The 11,982-nt window shown below is 40.6% G+C and overlaps 1 protein-coding gene across 1 annotated transcript in view; it reads right to left on the minus strand.

Annotated features, from left to right (window-relative positions):
• XDH (xanthine dehydrogenase) overlaps window positions 1–8,282 on the minus strand; it is a 51,792-nt gene extending 43,510 nt beyond the window's left edge. Inside the window, exons 1-2 of the mRNA XM_071421527.1 lie at window positions 8,122–8,282; window positions 1,064–1,121 (exon numbers count right to left, since the gene is read on the minus strand). Of these exons, the coding sequence (XP_071277628.1) occupies window positions 1,064–1,121; window positions 8,122–8,175 (112 nt within the window). The 5' untranslated portion in view covers window positions 8,176–8,282. The remainder of the gene's footprint in view (window positions 1–1,063; window positions 1,122–8,121) is intronic.
• Window positions 8,283–11,982: the final 3,700 nt, after the last annotated feature.

Here is an 11,982-nt window from a genome sequence, read left to right on the forward strand (position 1 = left end):
CTTGAGCAGAAATACAGCTTTCCCGTGCCATCCAATGTTTCTCTTGACAACAGTGCTAACCTGCCTCAGTAAAATATGTTTCTCAAAGTATTTGTCTGACCCTAACACGAATGCTCATGTAGAAGATCAGCAGGCTTTGAAGGGCTCAGATTCTCTCTTTACAAAGCTATTTACATTAGTTATCTACCAGTTTAGAAATAAAAGTTCTGGCAGTAAGACAGGCACACCTAGGCACAAGAGTAACACCACTTACATTTCCTCCTGACCTTTATCCATCTAAGGTATACTCAGATAAGGAGAGCTGCTGATAGCTCTGCTGGAAACCTCCAAGAGTGTGATTCATGTCCCTGTACTTCCTTCCTTCAGCTCCCAGACAAGTGGAACACAGCAGCACGGTATGGATACACCAACACAACTGTGAACAGTTTGGCCAGACCAAAACTCAGAGAACATGGAATGACACCACCTATGGAAGCAGGCCTGGTCTGGCAGCAGCCAGCCTGATCATGACAGTAATAGCTACTCAGCTCCTGCAGCTGCTCTGACTCACATGGTGACCAGTTTCAAGCAGGGGTGAAACGTGACTGCTTGCATCTGCTCATGTAAACACACCCATGGTACATGGGGGGAACCCCTGCCTCCGAGCCTGCCTCCCTGAGCCATCTGATAAACAGCACAGGGTTATCAATTTATGGGATATTAGCTAGCCAATACAATGTTTTGGCCAGAAAATTTTTTATTCTTTGTGTGGAACAAGCTTACATTTCCTTCAATTTTATTTTCATCTCATTATTGCTTCCTTTCCATCATATTATAATTCTGTGAAATTACAAGTTTTTCCTTAAAGTATTAATAAATCATTTAAAGTATATAATTTAAAATTTGTTATTAAGTTTGGAATAGCAGCTGTAATCTTTGCTAGCAAGAAATACCAAACAGTGCAAAGCACTCCCTCTTATACTCTGTGCAAAAGCTCTGCCCAGTACTGAAGTGAACAGTAAACAATTATGAAATGCTGTAGGCATTTAAAGCTTTCTGCAGTTTTTTTTCTGGCACTGGATACATTTTCTCCGTAGATAAGTCAGCAGGGTTGTTTCTGGATCCACATTTTTTTCCACCACCTGCAAAAAGGGAAAGATAGATAAACACAAAATGTTTTACAACACAGATAAGTTAGCTGCAAGGGGAAAGTTTGGTCTTTCTGCAACTTCTTTTCCAAAGCAGGAAGCAAAAATCACAGATTATTTCAGCAATGTTGGTCATGTGTCCAGACACAATGTTTCCTTGAATTTATTGTGTCAGAAGGAAGTATATGCATTACATACATGAGTTTTTCAGTCATGGCACACTGAGGCAAATCTAAAAAACCCTTCATCCAAAATGGCAAACAGACTTAGTAGTGAGAAGAGAAAGACTTAGTGAGAAAAGAAAGACCCATGTTTTGTACTAAAATCTTGGGTTCCTGACACATCCCAAGGACGTGCCTCATCTTTATTGACCCTGAATAACTGAACTCTGTCCTTTCTTTTACTGTTGGAAGAGAGAGAAAATGAGCAGATAAACAGAATGACAGAAAGAGCATCAGTAATAGGTTTTGCAGAGAAAAAACCCTAACAGTGGAAACTGTAATGTGACAACACAGGTGCAGCAGGATGGCCAGAAGTACAAATTCTCTGAAGTTTCTCCTTCCTCCCTTGTGACATTAAATCAATCAGTATTACAGTAGTAGCCATCCTAAATGTGAGAATACAAAATTCAAAGAAAGGAAACATTTTTGCTGCATATTTTGAGCCACCTCCATCCTATTAATAATCCATACTATTAGATGTTATCCATTAGACATAAAACATTTTACTTTACTCTCTGCTAGTGGTCAGAAACCAAAGTTCTGCCCCTGCCACAGGGCTTGTCTTCCTCTTTTTCTGTTATTAATACAGTGTCAAGAAACTTTTCCAAATTCACTGTGTGCCAGAATATAATCATGTTCTTGGCTCTTATTTTATGCAAGTCCTAAGTACAATGGTTACAATTTATTTAAATTAATCACTCCCAGTTTGAAGGGCAAATTGAAACAGGGGTCATTTGTTCAAGTATTTTTTTTAACTTTCTTTTCTCACTGATAAGAAACCTTCACAACCTCTGTCCTGCTCCAGTTTTATGCCTTTGACATATGATGTGGTTATCCTAAAGAGACAAGGTTCATACTACTTCCTGTTTGAGTTCACTGTTTTAGAATTAACTGATAAAATTGCTGCTACAAAACACAACTGGTCACTTTTTGCACATCTCACTCCTTCACTGGGGATGATCTACAGGAAAAAGAGAGTCCATTCTAGTTTGGGAATGTCATATTGCAGACCATGCAGCACCCATTGCTGCTATTCAGAGCAGAGTGTCCCTGTCCCCTCACCTCCCGGATGCAGAGAAACAAATAAAAGCATGCAGTGGCTCTTCCATGACCATCTGGTTCAGAGTAAGCCCATACCTCCCCTCTGCTGCACCTTCTCAGACAGACTTGAGAAGGAAATTCCAAACATCCTTGTGAGAGGACAAATGGCCTTTCAGAGCCATTCCACAGGCAAAGAGCCAGCCCCAGCAACTCCCACCGTCACACTAAGCTTCTTCCTCGTGTCTGTGCCAATGGCCATTGCAAACCCTTCCAAAGCAGCTTCTAAGATATCCAGACACAGAGAAGAAACTTTAGAACAGCTAAAGACTATTCTGTGCTCATATCAAAGAAAACATCTCAAGAGGTTTTCTTGAAAGAGCCTAAGAAGTGCTCAGTCATGTACTCAAACCAAACAATTAAAAGTTTGGCCCACTGGCCTCTTTTCAGGAAGCAGGAACTAGAAGACAGGCCTAGTCCTTCATTTTTTGTTTAACCACTCATATCTCCATGTACTTTTAGTGATGTAAGAATATGTGAAGCCCCACAGGCAATGCTTTACTCAACTTTATCAGAAAGTGTCTCCCACCATGTCCCAGACAATCCCTTACTCTGTTCCAGCCAGCAGCCCTGGATTGCTACTTCAGCCATTTCAAACTACCCCAGTGGAGCTGCATATCTGCAATTCTGGCAGAGACTAAGGATCTGAGAGAGAATATGGGTAAGAGTTTGGAGAACATTCTGGATTAACACCAATCTCACACATCAGAGATCAAGGAATCATTTCTCTTCACTTCAGATTCCTGGTGGGAGGATGCTTGCTGATGAGTCTTGCTGGGCACAGAGTAAGAATTTTTTGCTGTTCTTGCCTTTTGCTCACTGTTGTTGATGCTGGCCTGTCCTCCAGCCTATCATTCCTCCAGTGGTTTGTTGCAATCTCCTGCAGTGATTTGTTCTTAAAATACTTTAAAGCCCTGTGGGTGGGGATAACACATCTTGTCTGATGCCCAGTACAATATAATTCACAGCTCAGTACCACAGCTCCTGCTCACCTCCCCCAGTGTCCTTGTACAGAAAGAAACTGAATTCCATCCATTGCCTTCTGTGGTGGTAGGATCAGACAACTTAGATACTGCAGTTAAAGAAATAGTTCCCTTTTGGTAAGTTTTTAGTGTTTGGCAATTTGTTTTATTTTGGTTTTTTAAATCAAATGTCATATGGCAGGTGTATCAGATTGACAGCCATATTTTGAAAATTTTGAACTGGATTTACTGCATTTGGCAGCTTAATTATTAATCAAATGCAGAAAGAAACATTGTTGAAAATGTTAGGATGGCACAGACAGTCAAATGACTCTCAACAAATTTACTCTGTACTGCTGTGTTTGTACTACACGTCTGTTTGCCTACTGATTCTGGGAATTTTAAATACTCAGATCCACCTCAGCAGGGAGCCTAGCCTGGCCCTGAAGTTCTTTGTGCTTTTAAGTACCACACCAGAGCAGGTTCTGAAGCAGTTCTTCACACCTTTAGAGTGCATGGACTAGTCCAGAAAAATGTTGAGGTCACTTCCCCAGAATTTTATGTACAAAGCTTCAATCTCAATAAATATTTTGTTTTTCAAATTCCCTACCTGCCTCTCACTCATTCAGATAACTTTGCCTTTACAACACAAAGCATCATATTTAAATCATTATTCCCAGAAAGTTAGAGGTTTTTCAGTTTAAGGGAACTGTAGTCGAACAAGGTAGACAGAGGAAGTGAAAAACTTTCCCATTTTACCAAACAATGTGCTAAAATTTCCATCAGTTGGGGTCTATAAATGAGAAGCAGGTGCTTTCCTGAAGGACAAGATCCCATTCAATCACTAATCCCTGGTCACTGATTAAGTTGCAAGAAGAGAAAGTGAAAGGTTTTAACCAGATTGCCACACAGCAAGTCAGACCAGTCACATGCAAAGGTCCCCTAGGACCTTGAAATTTGGGAATGTGTTATTCCTGAAGACAATGATAAATTTCAAATTCATTTATTAGCAAAAAGGATTAGACCACAGACGAACAAACTGAATATAACCACATAACATAAATTTGCTACTGGTCATGAAAACACTTTGTTCTGCTTTAAACCAGCAAACTGAAAGCTCCTAAGTCTCCGTTTATGTAGAACCCAGAGGTTCACAAAGCTCAGAAAAATCCTGTATTTTAGCTGGTCCCATCAGCAATCAAATACAGACTTTGGAAGTGGTAAGAGGTCTAATGTGGCTTCCACTTCCAGCGTAGATCCTCCCTTAGCATTCAGAAGAGAAATAGAAATATTGACTCCACGTGTTTAAACTAAAATTACATGCTACATATGCATGAGACAGACTTGTCAGCCAAGAGAAAAAAATTGCCCCTATTAGCTTTAAATTGAACAGGCTGATTTGCATTCTAGTCTAGGCAGACTATTAAGAGAACTTTGAGTTAGTAGTGTGCCAAGCTATATGCCCAGTGAAATAAACACTCCTGAATGGAAAGTGTGCTCAGCTGCTCCAAGGAGACTTTTCCTTGACACCAGTGAAGGCTGGGCTAAGGTGAGAGAGAAATTGCTGCAATCCATGTCCCTGTCTCACAAACCACCTCTTGGCATTGTGGTTTTGTACAGTGACAGAATGTCAGCAGCCCATTTGCAGTGTCAAGCTGTCATGAATTCACACAACAGGAACCTTTCCCACTGGCCATGTTACCACACTCTTGGCAGTGAATCAGCTGGAATATTTAATCAAGATCACAGATGGATAGAGCCATATTCTAACTTGGAATCACAGAATATACTGACTTGGAAGAGACACACTAAAACCATCAAAGCTCAACTCCTGGGCCTGCACAGGACACTCCAAGAATCCCAACAAGTGCCTGAGAGCATTGTCCAAATATTTCCTGAAGTCTGTCAGACTTGGTGCTGTGGCCACTGCCTTGGGGAGCCTGTTCCAGTGCCCAACCACCCTCTGGGTGAAAAACCTTTCCATAACCTCCCCTGATGGATGATGTTTCCTCAGGTCCTGCCACTGGTCACCATTGAGAAGATATTAATGCCTGCCTTTCCACTTGCCCTCTTGCTAGCTGCTGTTCCAGCAGAATTGCACTTCCAGGCACTTCCTTGGCACTCCTTCCATCACATCACCTTTCATGTGCAGCAATGTCCCAACAAACTCCACCTACACTGCCACAGATCAGAGTGCCCCATGAGTCCAATTCTCTCTCTTAAATGTGCATTTGGTAGGGCTGTAACTTGAGCCACTTTAGCAAGACACACAAAGAAAGGAATAGAAAAAAAAAAGAAAAAGCCACTGGAGGCTCTGGGCATAGCAAGTGAAACCTGTTCCTTTACTAGAACTGTCTGCTCCATGGGGCAGTGGGAAAGGATGCTAAGAGAGCTTTGACATTCAAAGAAGTTGGTACCATTGGTAATATTAATCATCCCTTGGTGTTTGTTTTTTTTTTTTGTGGTTTTTTTTTTTTCAGCCAAGCTGCCAAGATCACACTGTGATAAACCCCTTTACACATGCACGCAGTCAGGCTTTTGCAAACAAGAACAGCAGTTCCATAAAAATTGCTGAAATGCAACAAGGCCAGTGTCACACTCACAGGAGGTTTATTACCTGCAGGACACAGCAAGGACAAGCAGAAGATCCAAAATAAACAGGTTGTTTCTGCTGATGGCCTTCAGGGCCTAGACTGCCATTTCTCCCCTTCTCTGCCTCACCCCATGTGCATAAAAGAAAGTCCCACAAGGCCAGCTCTGGACTTTGACTAATAGACATTTTCATGTGTTAGCAAAAACTTTTCTCCAGGAAGAAGAACTTTTCTAACAATTTACACTGAGCAGTGCTCTTGTAATAACTGAGCACCAGCCAGTGCTGAAACACCACTTGTTAACTGCATGCAGGAATTTGTTTACAAACTCTTCATACCTACCATGAGAGGCCTATTGGTTTTGAACCTCAGCTGATCTGGCACAGAATTACAATTCTCTCTGATTAGGGTATAACAGAAAAAAAAAAATAAAAAAAAATCAAATAAGACAGGGCACTTGGCTTGTATCAGGGTCTGGATTGCCCAACACATTTGTGGCAACCTCCTAATGCAAGAACTAGAGAGCTCCAAGTTCACCCTCTACAAACTGAGGTTCACGAAGGAAGCATCTTACAAAAACCTCACAGAGCAAGAAGACAACAAGTTAATGGTGTGCCACCTGTTCCCACCATAGCAGAATTTCAGATAAAATTCACAGACCATCCTATGCCACAATTTCAATTACCAGCCTCAATTAGCTAGTTACAATTAACTTGGAGCTTCAAGTTTTCATCTCTTTCTAGAAACAATGAATGGCGGATATGTCAATTAACACATATGAACCACTACTAATCTGTGTGAGCAAAGCTTTAGTTGTCATCCTTCTCTATAAAACCTCAGAACCAAGCCTGGGCTCTACATCAGCATTATATTTAACAACTCTATGACTAACTTTTACTGCACACTAGATAAAATTTGTTCTTCAGTGAACTGTTAATATATCAATAAAACAAAGCATCCACATCAAATCCACTAGTACCTCAGAAGGTTCTAATTCCAATCCAGTTTGGGGTACAAAGTCATAACTAAAACCCCTAATTGTAGCTACACTGTCATCCACATTAAACAACCATGAAAAAGGAAAAAAAGCAAAATGGATAGTAATCCTGTGCTAGTCTGTAAGGCAGGGCACAGAGCTTTTTAACCAACTGAGAGTATTGTGTGACCCCTTAAGGGATTAAAAATTAATTGTCCAGCCCAAACCCAATGTAACACCTGATTTACACCCATAAGCAGTGCTCAGGGAAGGTTTGCAAACTCTTGGCTCCACACCAATGGATAAGCAACCCTGGCCCCTTCCCTTCCCAGGAAGGTGCTTTGGCACAAGCTCCCTTGCCCAAGTGTCAGGGCAAGGGGAAGGTGGGGAAGGCAGCACTGAGCTGAGCTCAGAAACAGAATTAACTTGGTAGTTGGTCCAAGAGTCAGCTTTGACTTTTGTAACAAGCCTTTGAAGAGGCATTGCTAGCCAGGCAAAGCCCAAACTGAGGAAAGGGAGATCTAGGACAAGCTGTTCAAATGTGTCCATCACGTGCAATGAGCAGCCCAGCCTCCTGTGAGACACAGTCACTTCTCAGGTTATTGCCAGGAATCAGTATCAGTTAATGGGCTTTCATTCTGAAGAGTTTTCTAGCTTCTTAAATGGAAATGGAATAAACATTTTTCTAAATCCCTTTCAAAAACCAGATGTTAGAATTACTTACTGATGAATTATATATGGATGCTTCCATTTGAGTTGAATTTTCCAGATCTGTTTTAAATACTGAAATTATTTCTAGTAGAAATGCCTGTATTCAGCAGTGCACACTTATTTAAAAGTAGTTACATCACAATTGTAATAAATTATTGCCAGCAAATCAAAAATGTAAAAGGAATATTATGTAATCGTGTTACCCTTTGAATAAGTCACAAGGTAAACTCAAAGAAGAGAAAAAGTCATTTAGCAAAGCAACATGTAATCGTCACCATTTAATACTTAAAAGTCATGGAATGACTTTTAATACATGACTTAAAAGTCATGTATTCTCATCAGAAAACTTAAGAGGAGGAAAAAGATGGCTAGAAAAGTAAGTGATCAAGCCACAATCCAGGAGCAAGCTGAACAGGAAGCTGGAATCTCCCTTACCTTTTTACCATTCACAAAGAAAACAAGTTCATCCCCTGCCTGGTTGGGAGCCATCCTGCACACCTTCCCAGCTTCACTCTGACAGGGCCACAGACCAGCCTTGTGAGAGCAGCCCTACTCCCCAGAGCAGAGTGAGCACCAGCCACACCACACACAGGTGACCCGAGTGTGCCTCCACAATGTTTGACTTGATTTTTACACCGGTGCCCTGTGAGAGCCCATATTATATAAGAGGCAATGGAGAGGCGTGCCAGCTGCCTGTGGTTGGTGCTCCTGCAGCCCTGATGACAGCAGAGGAGCTGGAAGCAGCAGAGTGACCCGCCCCCTTTTATATAGCAGAGGATCACAATTCAGCTGCATTCCCTTCAGATGATCCTGCCAGGCTTGGGGCACTGCTGGTGCCACTAGCAGGGAATTCACCGGGTTTTGCAATGCAATGCAAACTTCAGGGGAGGGAGGGGGCGTTCTCCCAGCTATCCCTCACCAAATATTGACAAGAAAAAGCTGTTTCCCTTGTTCTGTGCACAGCCATCCACCTGGCATTCACCACTCAGAGGTCCCCAATGACAGCACCTGCTTATTTAAAAAACTCCTTGATATGTGCACATCCGCTGCTAGGCTTTCACTACTTTTCCTCGCAGTTTTAAAGCTGCAGTACCCTCTGCCTGGGAGGACATAATTTAAACAGGTATGTGTTTGTCCACATAAAAGCAGTTCTAGAGAGCTGGCACTCTGATCCAGTACCTCTTTCAAGGTGCTGGGCTAAAACCATAATGTTTACACTGGGCCCTTAAAGCATTTTAGTCTTACCCGTTTTGGCTTAATCCTTACATCCTGGCTCCTAGGTGCATGTTGCCAGTGAAATACAGTGGAAAACCAAGGATTTTTTGTCTTCCATTTCCCTGGTGGTGGTTTCTTCTGGTTTCTCCATTACACAACCACATATTTTTCATGAAGCCTTCCTGTTTATTTCTTCCAAAGCTGTTGGCAGAATCATGCACGTGATGGCAGAATCCATGTGACAGGCATTGGTTCAATGAACAAGATATCTAAACAATTTCTTCCAGTTTAAAATTCCACCACAAAGCAGCACAGTTCCAAAGTCTCATGCAAGTTTCCTAGCACTGTACCTTATCCTGCCTGCTCCATTCTGATTCTTGTGATTTTGCTTTCCTTCTTCAGTTTCAGTTATTTTTTATTAGGTTTTTTAATTATTTCTTTTAAATACCTAGGAAAGTACTATATCAAAGTCTTCTTCTCAGGAACCTCTCTGAATAATTAATAAAATAACAAAGCCTAATTAAGTTACAATTTTCAAAAATAGTCCTTCAGTATTACAGAAACATTTCACAGTGAACACAATACATACATTATTTTTACCAGCTTTTATCTTCTGTTTCATCTATTCTGTTTCCCAGTCTACACCCTAGAAAAGCTATTTCATAACTAGTGTCAAACACCATTTCAGCCTTCTTTATAGGCATTTCAGTTTGCTGAAAGTAGAGTTCAGAGCAAATTTGTGCTTAAAACCAGCTGCCTTAATCTATGTTTTCAGTGAAGTTGTGCATAGCTGAGCCAGTGCTGACACCTATTGTCTGGCACCTCCCACTTTGCAATATCAGAGTACTAGAAAAAACCCTTTTTTCCAGGTAATCTTAAACTCTGTTGCTTGGGATTTCTGTGCAAAATTTACACAAGCACTACCCTCACGTAGCAAGCTTCAATCTCAAAATTAGTGTACACAAGGTTACTACTCATTAATAGTTTTGTAACATTTCAAATAACAATTGTTACTCATAACCACAAGTAACGTGTTATTACAGCAATCTTAAAGCAACTAGCCATTACAGCATTAACACCAAAATCAAACTTGTTTAGTTTCCTAATCTGTGTGTTCCATAATGCATGATGCAGTTCTTAGGTTTAAAGAACATTTCCAATCATTCCATCACTTTTTAAAGGAAGCCCATACTCAAATTTCTGCCTAACCTTGGTGATAACATTATAGGTAAACTATTGATTTCTGCTAAATCAGTAAACAGCACCTTATGATATTCCATCACAGGGATTTGATCCATCAACCTACTATATACCCAAGACAAAACTAAAAATAAGTACAACCATGATCATGATCTCTATTTATAGATTACATGGTAATTTAAAACTTCAGACCTCATCTCAGAGTGACTGATCACACAGCACCAAATTCTCTCATCACCCTGATGGGATAGTCTATTACTAAACCCATTTCAAAGGCAGCAAACCAAGCCATACAGAACAGGAATTTTCCTAGTGTTCTAAACTCTGGAGCATGAGAGTGCGTGCTGTTGAAATCTCTTGTCCATTTCTTGAAATCCCACATGCTCTGAAACAGAACAAATGATTACAAGAAATCAGAGAAAAGAAAGTGAAAGCTAAAAAAAGCCAACTGACAAAATCCTCAACTCTCAACACAGAACTTCCTTAAGTGAGCTAAAATAGGAAAGTTTCCTCAATCAAACAAAAATTAGTTATTAGACAAAGTATTCTGGCTTACCAGTCAGATAAAGTCTAGCCAGTTTCCCCATTTTAGAAATCATCCCTTTGCCCATTGATAACTCTGAGATAGGAATGTTTTAGAAGTTCAAAATTCCTTGCAGTCTCCTTCACCCACTGAAGAGCTCAGAAAGCAGTTGATATTAGTCAAGAATATGTATTTTTTTTTAAAGCAGCTGACTTTGCTCATTCTGACTGGTTAATCCTGCAGACCTGGCTGTTGCAATCATAATAATAATCATCTGTTCTGCAGATGATCATATGTGTAGCTCAATAAATACAGTGAAATTTATGGAAACACTATTCCTGCCAGGAGTTAACTGCCAGAATTAGGTAAATGGATAAAGTACAACAAGGAAACAATGCCAGGGGTAATAAAGGAGGAGATTTAAACAAACAGAAGTGAGAAGATTTGTTGCTCTGTTCTCAAATTCCTCTTTATAGGTAACAGGAAAGAAGAAACAGGTGACTCTGAAGATAATTGTATCAAGGGATTTATGAGGAGCAATTTTTAAAGCAAATAGAAAAAAGAACAGAGTCCAAAGTCAGTGGTTTAATGCAGTAACCCCTGTATCAAGCTTTCAGTGTCTGCACACTCCCTCTGTGTGCCCACTGCCCCTCTGGAGCCACTGTTGCTAAACCATTTTGGACAGCATCTTTCCCCCTAAAGTGGAAACAACCTGTTTGCTTTAGTTCTGGTGATCCCTCTACATGTTGGCTCAGGTATCCTTTGTGGGAACACACACTGGGATCTCAAGAGCTCTCCACCTGCTGTTATCAGGGTCAGCCACGAGGGCATACAAGGTTAATTGGAGCTGTGCACACCATCTCTTACTTCTTAAGAATCCCTTTTTAGAGCCTCAGCTATTGGTGTTTGTGGGTTCTGTTCTGAGTGTTCTCTGTATGAGTTTTAAAAACCCCAAAACATCATAGAGGAATGATTATAAATTATTATATTGAGTGTAGACAGAGGGTGATGCCTGAGGATGTTTGTTCTTCTCTTTGGCATCACCTCTCAGCCACTGGTGAAGACTGGTTCCTGAAAGAAGTGGGCCTTTTATCTTGCTGGATAGGGACATTCATTCTTTATTGCCAAAGTCTCCAAAAAGAGCTCAAAGAAACAAAACTATTTGGGATCCTAATACAGACAGTAAACTCAATACCATACAATAAGAAAACACTCAAAAAACTCCAACGAAACACAAACCCCCAAAAAATAGCTCCACATAAAATTGCCATATGATTATGAAAGTAAGGTACTGCACATTTTTTCAAAGGCATTTCTCAGAAATTAAAAAAAAAGAAATTATGTTCATGCACTTTCCT

The sequence above is a fragment of the Agelaius tricolor genome, unplaced genomic scaffold (assembly GCF_023055355.1).
Source record: "Agelaius tricolor isolate 1412-34295 unplaced genomic scaffold, bAgeTri1.0.p SCAF_1, whole genome shotgun sequence".
NCBI classification, from domain to species: Eukaryota; Metazoa; Chordata; class Aves; order Passeriformes; family Icteridae; genus Agelaius; species Agelaius tricolor.